The following is a 17,508-nucleotide window of genomic DNA, read 5'->3' as shown; positions in this document are numbered from 1 at the left end:
GACCATGAGGATAAAATCAGAGAGATTAGAGCCCACACAGAAGCATACCGACAATCCTTCTTTCCACGTGCAATACGAGACTGGAATAGAAGGGAGAACCGATAGAGGTACTCAGGGTACCCTCCGCCACACACCGTCAGGTGGCTTGCGGAGTACGGATGTAGATGTAGATGTAGATGTAGAACCCGTGTCTATGGCCCTCTGAGTCTCGTGGATGAATAGCACGAGCTGGGTTTCACACGACCGTCTTTTTCAAAACTCATGCTGATTCCTACAGACTACTTTTCTAGTCTCCATAATTATTATACTCGAACATAATACGTGTTCCAAAATTCTACAACTGATCAACGTTAGAGATATAGGTCTATAGTTCTGCACATCTGTTCGATGTCCCTTCTTGAAAACGGCGATGACCTGTGCAATTTCCAATCCTTTGGAATGCTTCACTCTTCTAGAGACCTATGGTACACTGCTGCAATAAGGGGGCCCAGTTCCTTCGCGTACTCTGTGTAAAATCGAACTGGTATCCATTCAGGACCAACGGCCTTTCCTCTTTTGAGCGATTTTAATTGTTTCTCTATCCCTCTGTCATCTATTTTGATACCTACCATTTTGTCAACTGTGCCACAATCTGGAGAAGGAAGTAAAGTGCAGTCTTTCTCTGTGAAACAGCTTTGGAAGAAGACATTTAGTATTTCGTCCTTTAGTCTGTCATCCTCTTTTTCAGTACCATTTTGGTCAGAGTGTCTGGACATTTGGTTTTGATCCACCTACCGCTTTGACAGAGGACCAAAATTTCTAAGGATTTTCTGCCAAGTCAGTACATAAAACTCTACTTTCGAATTCATTGAAAGCCAATCGCATAGCCCTCCTCACACTACATTTCGCTTCGCGTAATTTTTGTTTTTCTGGAAGGCTTTGGCCATGTTTATGTTTGCTGTGAAGTTCCCTTTGCTTCTGCAGCTGTTTTCTAACTCTGTTGTTGTACTCGGTGGCTGTTTTCCATCTCTTACGATCTTTCTTGGCACATACTCATGTAACGCATATTTGGATGATGGTTTTGAACTTTGTCCACTGATCCTCAAAATTATCTGTACTTGAGTCAAAACTTTTGTGTTGAGCTGTCAGGTACTCTGAAATCTGCTTTTTGTCACTTTCGCTGAACAGAAAAATCTTCTTACCTTTTTTAATATTTCTATTTACGGCTGAAATCATCGCTGCAGAAACCGCTTTATGATCGCTGATTCCCTGTTCTGCGTTAACTGTTTCAAATGCTTGGGGACTGTTTGTCACCAAAGGTCTAACATGTTATTGCCACAAGTTGGTTCTCTGTTTATCTGAAAACTACCGGGAGCAGTTAAAGCACTTTAAAAAATTTCACTGTATTCTTTGTCCCAGCCACTCGTTATGAACATTTGAGTCTCCCAGTCTATATCCGGCAAATTAAAATCTCCACCCAGGACTATAACATGGTGCGGAAATCTACTCGAAATATTTTCCGAATTATTCTTCAGGTGCTGAGCCACTACAGCTGCTGAGCCCGGGGGCCTATAGAGACATCCAATTACCACGTCTGAGCCTGCTTTAACTGTGCCCTTCACCCAGATCATTTCACAATTCGAATCTCCGTCAATTTCCTTCGATACTATTGCACTTCTTATCGCTATAAACACGCCTCCCCCTTCACTGTCCAGCCTGTGTCTGCGGTATACATTCCAATCTGAGTTTAGGATTTCATTACTGTTTACATGTGGTTTCAGCCAACTTTCTGTCCCTAGTACTATATGGGCGTTGTGACCGTTTATTAATGAAAGCAGTTCTGGGACCTTTCTATAGACGCTCCTGCAGTTTCCTATTAGCACATTAATAATGTTTTTCCCTGTTGCATTTTGCCTACTCCTGCCTTGCCGCGCCTCAGGTGGTGTCTTGTCGGGAATTCTCTAACCTAGAAAATCCCCATGTGCACTCCACACGTACTCCGCTACCCTCGTAGCCGCTTCCGGAGTGTAGTGCACGCCTGACCTATTCATGGGGACCCTACATTTCTTCACCCGATAGTGGAGGTTGAGAAACTTGCACCCCAGCTCTCCGCAGAATAGTCTGAGCCTCTGGTTTAAGCCTTCCACTCGGCTCCAAACAAGAGGACCGCGATCGGTTCTGGGAACGATACTACAAATAGTTAACTCTGATTCCACCCCGTAAGCAAGGCTTTCCGCCTTCACCAACTCCGCCAACCGCCTGTATGACCTGAGGATGACCTCTGAACCCAGACGGCAGGAGTCATTGGTGCCGACATGAGCAACAATTTGTAGTCGGATGTACCCAATGTTCTCTATCGCCGCTGGTAGGGCCTCCTCCACATCTCGGATGAGACCGCAAGCAAGCAGACACAGTTAACAGTGACCTTCTTCCCCGACCTTTCCGCTATTTCCCTAAGGGGCTCCATCACCCGCGTAATGTTGGAGCTCCCAGTAACTAATAAACCCCTCCACCCGTGTGCCTGCTTGGACCTTGCTGAAGGTTCAGCCGCATGTCCACTCACAGGCAGGGCGGGCGATGCCACACGGCCAGCCTCCACATTGACCCTCCGCCTCATGCGCCGTGAACGCTGCTGAACCCGCCACGCCCCTTGGGGAGAGGGTGGCCCAACCGCGCCCGGTACCCGCGAAGCTGTCTCGACAGCAGGGACAGTGGGTGGAGCATGTAACACCTGGGGTTTACCTTGCAACGCACCAGACTCCCCACTGCCGCTACACTCAGAGGCAGCAGCCTGAAAACAGCTGACTGCGGCCATCAACATGCCCAGCTGTTCGCGAAGAGTGGCCAGCTCCTCCTGCGTCCGTACACAGCAGTCACACATCATATCCATCCTAAGGTATCAATTTACTGAAGAGAGTTAATCAACTTTTAACGAGACTGCTAATTCACTAAATTCAGCTGATTATTGACTAAACTGTGATTGCTAGACACTTCTTGTAGAAAACAATGAAAATAGCACTACCTGTCTCTGACTTGTATTGAAAACAAACACTAGCACTACTCTCACTATGGCTGACTAAAGGGACTCTGACTGTATTCAAAGCAAACACGAAATCTATGGAACACTATTACTAGCACTCGACAATTAAAGCTTCTTAAAAGCAAAAACACACCGAAGAAGAAGTGACAAGTAAGAAAAATACAGTTAATACTTAAATTAAGGTAGCTCGCTGCACAGCAGACGTGAAGCAGATGGCGGTTAGGGCGACACTGTTCCTACCATTGGAAGACTGTTAAGTGACAAATTCGTATTCCATTTGGCAAGACAATCAAACATTACTCTTGCTTTAGTAGTTAAGTTAGATTTTTAAAGATATCTGATGCGGCATGTAATATGAAATGGCATCTGTTATAATTACTATTACCATATGTCTTAAATCTTCATACTTCCCCATGAACTCTGTGTAGCTTTCGACAAACTTTGATTGTCTTGCTAGTTTCTGTTCAGTTTAAGAGAAGCATTTTGATTCATTGTGGAAAGAATTGCATAACAAACTCAGCTCTTCCTGAAATGGAAGATGAACAATGAATCTATCTTTTGAATCTTCAGTTGTTTTTTGCCAGGAAGTGTGAATCACATTGCTGCTCTTCTCTGTTATAAAGACATTGATACCTCATTACTTGGGTTGAAACAGCTTTAAGGAAAAGAAATGTAATGTCAACTCGCATATTTTGTCACTTACTTTATGTAATACGCTTTATTACATACTGAAATTATTATTATTATTATTATTATTATTATTACAATTTACAAACTTTTTAAAAATCACAATACTCACAGTTGAAACTTGAACAGGATTAATTAATTAGAAGCCATATTTTGTCAATTGTACCATTTCTCAAAGGGCTTGCAATTGGAAGTACACAGATTACAAATCAAGGAAACGTCACACCAATTGGGCAGGTTCAACAAAAAATTTTGCCAGTCAAATGAACTAAAATTACAATCAGAAAATGAGCTAACAACTTGCAGCTTTTGTAGCTGTTACACAACTGAATAACATTCATCCAAATACAGGAAGATTCGCAAGTCACACAACTGATGGTAGCTCTTGGACGGCTGCTTAGTAATGTATAACACTTAAGAAAAAGAAACGAAAGCCCATAAGAAGTAACCCATGCATAGCAGACAAACATTAAAAATGACCTTTATAAATATACAATCTACCAAACTTAAGAGCAGGCTGAGAGCTACAGCAGAGAGCTATCAGAGTCAACAAGAAACAAGCAGCCAAATTCCCCAAGTGGAGTTAGGTAATGACTATTCACCGAGGTAACAATTGACAATTTATACTGGTGGCTAACAGGGTTTAAAACTTAATGTGTTGAGAATTAGTAATAAAAGTACAAGGTTTAATGAAGTAGTTAAAGGTATAATGAGGAGGAACCTCAGGCATGGTAAATATACCTTAATCTGCTGATCTCAATAAATTCACCAAAAAGAGCAGGCTACTGATTCCTACCCCAGAGATCACACTCCACCATGGCACATGTCAAATGAGCAACTTCACTTCCCTTGAGCCACAATGGGGTGACTAGTAGGGCAGTAGACAGCCGGTCAATCTGGGTGCCACATGACGAAGGAAGTGCCACCATGGCAAAATGCAAACATATTTCTGCTCTATGCCAAGGGAACTGAAAATCATGATTTCTGCTGACACATATAAACGGAATCAGTAATCTGCACAAACAAAGTTTCACACAATAAGGGCCAGGAAGTAGAAAATGTGAAAGACAGGCACAACTGGCTAGCAATACAAATTAACACTCTTTAAAATTTGTATTATTCAGAAGCAAATATTTCAACAAGTGTTGATACATTAGCTCAAGCAAAAACATGTACAGAGATTGCTTTGCCTCTGACACAGGTTGTGTTGGAGTAGATTTCCTTCATGAGACTTAAAACATGGAATACTCTTGCACTTGCATGACACATGACCCAGAAAACAAAGTGCAATTCATAATATTGACAGATGATCAACCACTGAATCACTCATAGGTGCATTATTATTGCAGACACAATTCTAAACAACACGGACAGGAACTTACTCAAATATAACAAAACAACTCAAAATGTGACTCAGTTGTGAAGGAGCAGAGCCTTGCAGGATTTCAACCAGGGTATTATTGTATCAGCGGCATCTTGGGACACACATGCACACATAAACAATTGCACATGTGCATCGATCAAAGATCTTCACTTGTGACACTCAATCGAATCAATATCAACAGTCTAAGTAGTTAGTGATGCCAGTGGAATGCTGTGCACTGAGATTAGAGATATTGTGGCTCAGACATGATTTGATACTTTTATCCTTCACAGTTTCTTCAAGAAACACAGCCTAAGTTTTCACAAACCACAACATGAATGGCTACCTTGACAAAATTTTTTGTTCTACCAATTGATACTGCTTTGACATACATAACTCAACACAGTTCTGTCTTTTGAAGCGCATGATGATCAGTTCCTATGGAGAGTCCTTGCCTTCTGAATGTACAGACAAACTTCTGCTCCCAACACCATGTTGATCTTGCAAGGTGACCAAAATTCTGGATCAACAATTTTTGTACTCATCAAATCAGAGACATTGGGATTGAGATGAGATGTCAGTTATCTCCAGCAACATTAAACAGACAGAAGGTAAAATGAAGACATTTATTCACGAGTCTACTTGAACAGAGATGCACTGTTTTGTTTCTTGTATGTTTCCATCTGTTCCCTGAATGGGTGCTCTACTTTACCATTTGTGAAGTCAGAGGCACTGTGCACGTGCTTCAGATATAAATCATGCCTGCGAGTCTGAACTGAGAGAGCATAAGTTTTTCATGTGCCATTCCTATCTTTTAACCATATTGCCACTGTTGTAAGCAGCAACTGTTTTTGCCAGGGATGACTTAAATGAGCAATAACACAATGTACTTGATGGATGTATACCATTGTGTTTGTGTTTTATGTCACTAGGACAATCGTACCTTGTTTCATTTTGTGTGTTCTGTTTCTGTGTGGTGTCATTTTTGACAAGCATGACAGCATACAGACATGCAACTAGAAGCCCTATGGAAACCCTTCAGGCAATTGGGCAAAACACTATGTTGAGCATCATAATAGGTTTTTTATTCACTGCACATGGCTTGTCTGAATTTTCTGTATTTCTGCAAAGTATCAGGCAAGTGGCACATGACAAATGCAGCACTAGCAGGGACTAGATTCATCTCAAATGGGCAAAGTGCTTGGCGTTGCAGGTGGTCTGATGTTTATTCCCATATGTGCTGTGCCTTGTCGGTCTGTAGCCATCACGATTTCAGATTTGCTTTTATTTTAGAGAAAAGCATATCTCTCTCCTAATGTCAGAAAGCTTTTGAAACTCCAGTGGGATTTAAATTCTGTTCTTACAGACTGGTCAACATTTTCTGCAAATAGATGAGATATAATTGTCTTTCAAGGATACAATTAGTTGTAATGCCATCAGCACATGAACATTGTTTGAAGTAGTCCATGAAGTTTACTTGCACCATTCCCATTCACTAAAGGAAGCACCAACAGGTTTTCCAGATGTGCTCCCACAATCAATCTAGGGTTATTCTATGTATTGCAAACCATATCAAAAGCTGGATTAAAATTAATGCTAGTCACCAGAAAATGGGTGTTTATATTGTGAGCAGCACATATTACTGAATTAAGAAAATGGTTATTTTAGCAGTGTCTTATAATTCCTCATTATTTACCACAAGACTCACAAATGTCACAAAAATGCCTGCACTGCTTTATATAACCTTTGCATGATGGCAATTTTATGATGGGCAAATTGATGGTACAGTCTGATGCACTAAAGTCAGATCCCTCGCTGGAATCTCACAGTTGTTTAGTGACTTCACACGTAGTGCAGATGGGGCAATACAGCCAGTTCTTCTTTACTGCCTGCATTTGTCAACCTCCTCTTCCTCTCTATCCTTGCTCATTCTCCGATGCCCCCCTCCTTCTCCTTTCTCAGTGTTCAGATTCAAATTGGCTTGGCCATCCACCTTTTTTCCTGTATTTTCACAATTTTGTTCCTTTTGCCTGTTCATTAATACTTTTTGGTGTTTAGGTTTGACCTCCACTTCAAAATTTCCTGTTTTTTAGTGTGAGCCACTTAAGGAACAGCTCCCTCCCTGGCATCTGTGGTGTGGATGCCTCCCCCCCCCCTTTCGTACCCTCACCCTTCCCCTCTGTAGCCCCCTTCCATCCTGCTCAGTCACCAGAGTGATGTGGCTGTTATGTACCCATATGGGTGAGCCACCTGACAACACAGGGATCACACTCCTGATTCCTCAGTTGTTCACTCCACATGTATGGCAAGTAGTGTTTTATCTCCCACTCGGAGGGTTGGAAAACCTGGCAGCAGCCGTCGTGTCAGACGGCCCTTGCTGTGGCTGGGTGACACTCTTGTGGAGAGGCCATGGTCAGAGTGGCTGCTATTTGGGGCTTATGCTTGACGAATGAAGCATATTGAGTTACAAAGGTCTTTCTGATCTCAGATGGAAATTTCTATGAATTGTGAACAATCATTGAATGCAACTTCATATTAGACAGCAAATTTTCCATTTCTGTCAACACCATTGCAGTAGGGCCTGGCTTCCCTACCTTTTCTCACAATTGATAGAGAGATGCTTCTGTCAAACATCAGCAAAACAACACATTCTGAACACACTGCACTGTTACCAGTGTGATCATTATGCCCACACTCTAATGTCCTGGTGACACCCAGCCAAATGTGTAACCTGGCTGCCTCCTCCTCCGTGCCTCAAAAGTTGTAATGGTGACAATGCCATCTCCTCCTTCCATGTACCTTGATGATAGGGCATCCGTGAAATCTGGTTTAAGGAAAAAGGAGCCCTTCCAGGTCATTTGCAAATTGTCAGCTTCTCAGTAATCCTGTGTTCTACCATCAGGCAGTTCCAGTATTTTTCTTGCTACATCTCAGTTCATGAAGGACATGGACATCCAGACATGTGATGAGAAATACAGCACTATGGTTGTAAAATCACCCAGTGTCAACGTAGCAGCCCATCTCCGTCTCACTCTGCTTCTCCGTCTCACTCTGCTTCTCCGTCTCACTCTGCTTCTCCGTCTCACTCTGCTTCTCCGTCTCACTCTGCTTCTCCGTCTCACTCTGCTTCTCCGTCTCACTCTGCTTCTCCGTCTCACTCTGCTTCTCCGTCTCACTCTGCTTCTCCGTCTCACTCTGCTTCTCCGTCTCACTCTGCTTCTCCGTCTCACTCTGCTTCTCCGTCTCACTCTGCTTCTCCGTCTCACTCTGCTTCTCGGTCTCACTCTGCTTCTCGGTCTCACTCTGCTTCTCGGTCTCACTCTGCTTCTCGGTCTCACTCTGCTTCTCGGTCTCACTCTGCTTCTCGGTCTCACTCTGCCTCTCCATCTCACTCTGCCTCTCCGTCTCACTCTGCCTCACTCTGCTTCTGCTGCTCCGTCCCATTCTGCTCCTCCTCCTCCTCGTCTTCTTCATTCTGCTGCTCCTCTTCGTCACTCTGCTGCTCCTCTTCTTCGTCACTCTGCTCCTCCTCTTCTTCGTCATTCTGCTCCTCCTCTTCTTCGTCACTCTGCTCCTCCTCTTCTTCGTCACTCTGCTCCTCCTCTTCTTCGTCACTTTGCTCCTCCTCTTCTTCGTCACTCTGCTCCTCCTCTTCTTCGTCACTCTGCTCCTCCTCTTCTTCGTCACTCTGCTCCTCCTCTTCTTCGTCACTCTGCTCCTCCTCTTCTTCGTCACTCTGCTCCTCCTCTTCTTCGTCACTCTGCTCCTCCTCTTCTTCGTCACTCTGCTCCTCCTCTTCTTCGTCACTCTGCTTCTGCTGCTCGTCCTCCTCCTTCTGCTGCTCGTCCTCCTCCTCCTCCTGCTCGTCCTCCTCCTCCTCCTGCTCGTCCTCCTCCTCCTGCTCCTCGTCCTCCTCCTCCTGCTCCTCGTCCTCCTCCTCCTGCTCCTCGTCCTCCTCCTCCTGCTCCTCGTCCTCCTCCTCCTGCTCCTCGTCCTCGTCCTCCTCCTCCTGCTCCTCGTCCTCCTCCTCCTGCTCCTCGTCCTCCTCCTCCTGCTCCTCGTCCTCCTCCTCCTGCTCCTCGTCCTTCTCCTCCTGCTCCTCGTCCTCCTCCTCCTGCTCCTGCTCCTGCTCCTCGTCCTCCTCCTCCTGCTCCTGCTCCTGCTCCTCGTCCTCCTCCTCCTGCTCCTGCTCCTGCTCCTCGTCCTCCTCCTCCTGCTCCTGCTCCTGCTCCTCGTCCTCCTCCTCCTGCTCCTGCTCCTGCTCCTCGTCCTCCTCCTCCTGCTCCTCGTCCTCGTCCTCGTCCTCGTCCTCGTCCTCCTCGTCCTCGTCCTCCTCGTCCTCGTCCTCGTCCTCCTCGTCCTCGTCCTCGTCCTCGTCCTCCTCGTCCTCCTCGTCCTCGTCCTCCTCGTCCTCGTCCTCGTCCTCGTCCTCCTCCTCCTCCTCCTCGTCCTCGTCCTCGTCCTCGTCCTCGTCCTCGTCCTCGTCCTCGTCCTCGTCCTCGTCCTCGTCCTCGTCCTCGTCCTCGTCCTCCTCGTCCTCGTCCTCGTCCTCCTCCTCCCCCTGTGCAAACAAGCCAATAAATTATGCCTCACAGGAGAAAATCATCTGCTACACAATTGACAAGCCAGGAAGGATAGAATGAACACTACCATGTTCCTCCAGCCAACAAACATTTGAGTCTTCCTCTGCCAAACAGAACGGCAAATGATCTGCTTATTTATCCTCTTGGAGATCCTCCTTGGTGGTGTTGTGACATGATATCCTTGGCTGACTGACCTCCTTGTTGCTGGTACGCATCTCCAGCCATTTTTCTGCTGTGGATTCCAAGGATGGACAGAATGAGAATGCCAACACCTCTGTAGACCTCACAGGTGGATTCTCCAGCCTCTGTGACCTGCTCCAGTGAGCCTTCGAAAGCTGCCACTCGATAGCCACTTAGGTGACACCTCTCCATTTTTTCCCCTTTTTCCCTTTATTATCATGGCACTCTTTTGGTGGCGTGTTTGTGGCCTTTGAATCAACAAAGAGAATTTATGGCTGCTCTTGGAATCGTAGCCTCTACCTGTTTTCTGCTTCCAGGAAACAAAATTGCGTGCTCATGACCTGCTTTGAACTCTCTCATTTATTTCCAGTCTGCTTTGACATCCCCCCAAACTCACACCATCACCCAGGGAAAGTTTCCATGCCATGCAGTGGAGTCATGCTGTTTATTAAGGATGAAGTTGATAGTCTTCCTGACTACTCAGCTACTAGCTATTCCTGTCTGCCTTTTACTTCCTCACCTTGACTTTTCCATTTCTACTGTTTACATCCCTAAGTCACTGGACAGTCTGCTTCCAGCTTGCTGGCCAACTCCCTCACCTGTTTCTGCTGCTCCCCTTGGGGCTCTCCCAGAACCTGTCAGAAAGGTGCCCTCTTCGTTGACCTCCTGTCATCCCAACCTCATTTAGCTTCCTGTGGGAGTACCCACATTTATTTCACACTCCATGCACTCCTACCCCCATCTGGACCTCTCCTGCACTGCTGAATTTGCCCTGATGATGATCCATCATTATGTATGGTACGAAATCAAGTTACCATTTCCCATTTGCCATCCATTTTCTGACTCCTACCCCACCTAAGTGCCCACCCAAATGGCAGCTTTCTAAGGATGATTAGAGATTTAATGCTCCCTGTCACCCTTCGAGAAACACTATTTCCCCACTTACAAATGAAATATCATTGCTAACAATGTTCCATTCTTGCACTTCAACTTTACTGGGCAATTTCACAGTTTCTCATTTGACTGAGCCATGTTGGGGCTCTTCTCACATGCAGAGATGTGCTCTCCATGTTTTTAACCACCATTCTATGATGGCAAACAACATTCTTTATAAACAGTTGCACACTTTGTGTCGTCGCACCCTTAAGGATAGCAAAAAACTGGCTGGATTAAATTTACTAGTTCTTTTAACAGTTGGATTTCCACTTCTGTTGTGTGGCCCAACCTCAGATAGCTCTGTGGGACCAAGATCCATTCACAAATTCCTGGCCTGATAGCAGCAGATATAGCCATGATGGACCCAATCACTATCTCTACGATCTGTGATTTTATAATGTCTGTTATTCATTTCCCCTTCTGTGATCCTTTTGAATACTACAACAGGTCATAGTTGAGGAGTGTTCAATCCAGAAAACTATGCTGTACCTCTGTTTTGGTCACTGGCAGTATCCTTACACCAGCCTTCAAACATCCATCAGCTATGATCTGAATTCCCAACCTGCGTCCTTGCGTTTTGTGGACACCTTTGCCCTACTCTGCGACAGTTGCTGTATGTGGCAGCCGGCAGCTCTACTGAATTCATACTGTTAAGCTCAATTAAAATTGAAATATTTTGTGATTCTTAACTTGTGAGATTGATGAAAACAGCATATTGATACATTTATAAAATTCCATATCTATCTACTTGTCACTGCGCCTGATTCCTAATTGCTATCAATATTTAATTTACCAACTTATTAACACTTAGATGAGCATGTGCAGTGAGATGACATACCACTGCCACGTTTCAAGGTTTTTGATTTGCACTTAAATTAAGTCTATGTAAAGTTATTCAGCTTTTTAATTTTTTTTCCGGAGCCAGAACAAGTGCAGGCAGAGGAGGAATTAGCAGGTGAGATTTTCCCTTTCCTCAGTAGCTTAATTACATGTTAAAGTTATCGCTTTAATGTTGTCTTGTGTGGCACATATATTTTCATCTTTTTCTTTGACATAAGTTCTTCATTGGTGGTGAGGTAAAATATAAATTTTACCAGTGAAACGGTTGTTCAGAATTTTATGCTTGAACCTGACACTGGATATTCGTGTGTGTGTGTGTGTGTGTGTGTGTGTGTGTGTGTGTGTGTGTGTGTGTGTGTGTGTGTGTGTGTGAGTGAATAACTGAGGTGGAGAGTCGTAGGAGCATAGAATATATTGTATTCGTGTGTGTGTGTGTGTGTGTGTGTGTGTGTGTGTGTGTGTGTGAGTGAATAACTGAGGTGGAGAGTCGTAGGAGCATAGAATATATTGCCTGGAGGGTTCCCACCTTCACATTTCGAAAAAGATGGTGTTTGTGGGCATCACCTGTATGTCTCAGGCAGTGAAACAGTAATAGAAATGATGTTTTGTTGAGCGTCCCGCAAACTTGTGTCTTACCCTGTTGGTAGGTGGCCCTTTATGTGGACAGACAGCTTGTTTGTTGTCCTGCCATCATAGAATGCAGCACAATGGTTGCAACTTAGCTTATTTATAAAATGACTGGTTTCACAGGTATTCCTGCTCTTGATGGGACAGCTGGTGAATGGGACCAGGGTGGAGCAGTAGGTGGTGGTGGTGGTGGTGGTGGTGGTAGGATGTATGGGACAGGTCTTGTAGGTAGGTCTGTTGCATGGATATGAGTGATGAGGTAATGGATTGAAAATCCTTCCTAAACACTCAGAATCCTAAAGCCGTCCTCTCGTTCAGGTTCACTGAGCGAGTAGGATTGAGATTCAAGACACCCTATCCACATCCCACTGAACCTAAACAGCTTCTCCCCCTTTGCTTCCCCTGGACCTTCACAAGCCAACAAGCCACCTTCATAGTAGTTGACATCCACTTCAAAGGTGGCTTCTTCACTGCTTCTGTCCATATTGAACCTACTAAACACAATTTATGCTTCCATTTTGACAACTGCCAGCCATTCCATACCTAGAAGTTCCTTCCATACAGCTTATCCACCCACAGTTCATGAGCATTACTCCTCGAAGTTACTGGGGGACTGAATAAAGCATACAATAACAAATCTCCTGTGCCTTATATTTGCAGTCTCCCCCAAATCTCTCTGTCTCTCCACAGAGGAGCATTCCCCTCATAACTAAATACCAACCACAACTGGAACAACTGAATTACATTCTCCACCAAAGTTTTGAATACCCGTCATTGTGTTCTGAAATTTGAAATGCCATGCCTACCATCCTTCCCACCCTTCCCACTGTGGTATTGCTCTGTCCACCAAACTTAGAAAATATAATTGGCCATCTGAACACAAACCCTGCTCCCAACCCATTACATTATGGCTCATATCCCTGTAACAGAACTAAATGCAAGAACTGTCCCATACATCCTTCCACTGTCACCTACTCCCGTCAGGTCACAAATATCACATACCCACCAAAGGCAAGGTTTCCTGTGAAACCAGTAATGTGATTCACAAGCTAAACTGGACCCACTGTGCTGCTATCTGCATGGGACTGACAAGCAACAAGCTGTCTGTCTGCAGGAAAGGACACTTACAAACTGTGGCCAGTAAACAAGTGGACCACCCTGTTGCAGAGCAAGCTGCCAACATCACATCATTCACTTCAATGATTGCTTGACAGCCGGTGCCAATATGGATCCTTCTGAACTGCACAAGTGGGAATCCTGCCTGCAGTATATCCTTTGTTCCCGTAACACTCCTGGCCTCAACCTTGCGTAGTCAGTTTCCTCACCCATTCTGACCTTTCCACGTCTCCATAGAAGAAATGTTTTCACACACGTGGAGAGAATGACTGATAATAAGTATCCAAAGATAATGTATGTACAGTTTCTCTGTCCCTTTGTTGGCAAAATATTTCCCATTAAGATATTTGCTACAGTCTGTTCCCAGACCAATCTGTTTGTATTCATGCCTCACCTCTGTACTGGGAGTCCAGCACGGAACTGCTATCTACCACCCATACTCATGGTCATATGCACAAGGAGAGAAATATTGCTCAAATAGCCATAACGTTAGAACTTTGTTGTGACACATAAGGCACATGATAATGTTGTGCAAGTGAAGCAGCTTCCTAGTGCAAGCAACATAAAAATACTTCATATATGCACTAAGCTTGTCACTAATATGAGAATCATTCTTTGAAGTGTTAGGTGAACACTGCAAAGTTGCACTGGTGATATCCTAGATTCCAATGTTGTTGTTGTGCTCAGAGGAAAAGTTTTCTATGCAGCAGCAAAAAATATATCCTCTGTCACCCTCATGGAGGCAATGGCAGTGGCATACAGGAGGCACAGACCTGGAAGAATAATATAGGAATTGGGCCGCATGATTATTGAAGGAGGATGGTGAGGTGGAATGACACAGTGATCAAGGCTACGCAATGGGACACAAGTCAGAGGTATAATTTTCCAGAGACAAAGAAGTAATGAAAACAGCACAAAAAGAGAGATGTTCCTGAGTAGCCAAGTGGAATAGAGCTTCATTGCAGCACAGATTGTGTGTAACAACATGCAGCTAATGAAACAGATTTCTAGTGAAGGCAAGATAGAGAATGCCCCATTCCACTGAAAGATATTTGCTACTATGAGAACTATTCTTGAATCTCCAGTTCAGCCCTCAGTCGGTAACAACTGAGAAGGACTGCTGTAGTCACCTAGAGTGAAGGTTGCACTGGTGGCGCCAATATTGAGGGCTGCATTCTTATTAAAATAGCCATGGCACTCGGAAGTAGATAGTTGATATAGAGTTTGTGACCTGGTTTGGCAGGTAAGCTACTGTGCGGTGATCTATGAAGGCTCTGCAATGCAGGAATACTGGAAAATTGTCCAGTGTTATGGGCCTTTGTATGAAACTATGCAGTGTCTGTCATAGGAAAGATGAGCTATACTGAGTTTGTTTCAGGCCACTTAATACGCCAGCAACAGAGAGCCATTTGTTGAATTCCACAAGTTGGCATTGTAAGGTACCAACCAGATGGTACACCACACAGTTTCACCTCACCCTATTATGTTTCCTACTCCATCCTTTTGCCATACCCATCAAAGTTCTTACTGACTCACCTCTATGAAGAAAACACCTGAGAAATACCCCACTTTATTTGCCATGCCCTCTTGTGGCTGTATGTACCCATCTGTAAGTAAAGAAAGGAGTGTTGCATTCTATTTATTTGATGTGGCACTTTGACTGCATGAACAGCAAAAGTGGTAAGTGATAACCATTTTTGCTATTTGTGTGCGGTATCCCTGAGAAAAATTCATGATAATTTGAAATTTGGGGTGAAGTTCCTGCAAGTCACTAAGTGCTCTCATTGTAAAATACTTGATGAATATAATGTTTGCATATGCCTGCAGTGAGTGAGGCTGCATATGCAGTCATACACACAATTCCTAACTGTTCCTCTTGCCACAGTGAATTAATCCTGTAACATAAATTTGTATGTTTCAATAAGCACATTACTACAGGATTGTAAAATTTGGTCCTTAATTATGTGAGATGTTGACTAAACATTTATTTGCCTTTGTACAGTCTTCAGATAGCACCCACCAAATGGAATAAAGTTTTGGCTTTCTTGGAATCGGTTAGTAATGTTCATTGTTGAACATAATTGAGTGGATCAGATGCTCAGTTATTCACTGATCAGTAGGCACATTAAAAGATTGAAATAATTCTTGTCTTTATCATGTCATATTGTAACATTGTTAGTGAATAACCTGTTTATTTTACCTTTGCAGGTAATGTAATTTTTATATTAACACGCAATTTCTTTTCTTGTCAATCAGGCCCTGTTGAGGCGCAAGGTCCACCTCCTATTGCTCAGGTGAGTGAAACTAGAGGGTAGCACCTGTGAGACTGGCAGAGCATGGGTGAGTTTCACCAGTAGCGAAACAAGTTTGGTTTTGTGGCATGTAATGAACACCACACAGTTTCCTGGCCTCCTCCTAAGGGTGCTCACAAATTTTGTCAGCCCAGTGTTTTCAGCCTTTCTGTGCACTGCCCTTCATAAACCCCATTTTAATTAATCTGCTCCTTTCTACATATGCTATTCATCTCCACTTCGTTCTGATTGTTTTTTGCACTCCAATCCTTCCTGGCCCCACAACCTTTGCAACTTCGTCTACACTGTTAACTGAAATGTTATCTCAAGTCCATTATCACACTAAAATTGTCTAGTGTACAATCCAAAAAATTCTCAAACAATACTTTCATACTGGCTAATGACTGCTTAACTGCATGTTTGTGTCCTGATGTAATGACAGTTGTCACTGTGCTCATAGATCTAGAGGCTAGATACATCACTGAACCAGAACGAGATAGCAAGGGATAAACCAAAAATCAGCAGGTACGGTGAAGCCTCATAATGCAGCTATTGTTGTCCCACTCTGTAGAAATTCTTCATTCATATGCAACAGAGTTAATCCACAAGAGAAGAAACATTTCTGAAGTGAACAAAAGTTTAAACTCGCTGACTGGCCCTATTGCTACAGCCATCATTCATAGATACTATAGACATTGCGAAATATGTGACTTCACGCTACAGAAGAATGCTGAAGATTAGATGGGTAGATCACATAACTAATGGGGAGGTATTTGAATAGGATTGGGGAGAAGAGGAATTAGTGGCACAACTTGACTAGAAGAAGGGATCCTTTGGTAGAACATGTTCTGAGGCATCATGGGATCACAAATTTTCTTACTGGAGGGCAGCATGGAGGGTAAAAATCGTAGAGGGAGACCAAGAGATGAATACACTAACAGATTCAGAAGGATGTAGGCTGCAGTAGTTACTTGGAGATGATGAAGCTTGCACAGGATAGAATGGCATGGAGAGCTGCATCAAACCAGTCGCAGGACTGAACATGACAACAACCACCACCCAAGTGATATGTTACACCCCTGTAGATGTGATAGCTACAGTTGTCAAACATATTGCAACTACAAAACAAGTACCTTTCTAAAATGATAGCAGAGTCACACTTCTTGCTATTATCATAGCCAGACACACTTCAATAAATCTTCATAGAATATTTTTGTGGCTGTTAAACAGATATCTTGTGTTTTTGATAGAGAGGTCGCCTTGTCTCTGTTTGTGAAGATTTTAACGCATGTAGCTTAATAATTCAATAAAACTAATTTCCTGTTTGGTAGCTCATGTTCACAGATTGTTCTGAGTGAAGTAAAAGTACGTGTGTAGCTACTTATGCTTTTTGGGATTTGCTTCCAGTAATATTCAGATAGGTCTCTGATTCAGGAAATAGAATCAAATTATAAATCTTTTGAGAATCATACAGATCTTGTACTGACTTCTGTATGCTGATAGGTGTCCCTCCTGCAATGACTGTATGATCAATGTGCATGGTGCCTGTCATAAGAATTCGACTGTATGGTGTCTGTCACAAGGAATGCAACTTCGAGGGCAAGGGCTCATTCCACATTAACTTATGCTGCCTTAGACATTGCAAAAATATCCTTAATGTAGTCACAATGGGACTCATTAATGCAAAAGGATAAAAATGTCTGTTGTGGCACACAGTAGTAAGTGTTTTGTGAAACTGTGGATATTAGGTTTGATATTGTTTGCAATTTTAAAATGATCATCAGCTGGATGCTAGAATAAACCTTAAGTTCTAATATCCTCAACCTTAATCATGCAGTGAAAGTAGTTGTGTTTCTTGCTCCACTG

The 17,508-nt window shown here is 43.6% G+C and overlaps 1 protein-coding gene across 1 annotated transcript; it reads right to left on the bottom strand.

The window, feature by feature from the left end:
• Positions 1 to 8,475: 8,475 nt before the first annotated feature.
• On the bottom strand, positions 8,476 to 14,932 carry LOC126268596 (cilia- and flagella-associated protein 251-like). The gene is made up of 2 exons (XM_049973966.1): positions 14,888 to 14,932; positions 8,476 to 9,630 (listed from the first exon to the last, which is right to left on the bottom strand). Exons 1-2 carry the CDS (start codon positions 14,930 to 14,932, stop codon positions 8,476 to 8,478), a joined length of 1,200 nt encoding a protein of 399 aa, XP_049829923.1.
• Between the last annotated feature and the right edge of the window lie 2,576 nt (positions 14,933 to 17,508).

This window comes from Schistocerca gregaria, chromosome 1, assembly GCF_023897955.1.
Source record: "Schistocerca gregaria isolate iqSchGreg1 chromosome 1, iqSchGreg1.2, whole genome shotgun sequence".
Taxonomy (NCBI): Eukaryota; Metazoa; Arthropoda; class Insecta; order Orthoptera; family Acrididae; genus Schistocerca; species Schistocerca gregaria.
Note: the sequence above shows the minus strand (reverse complement) of the source record. Positions and strands in the feature narration are given on the sequence as shown.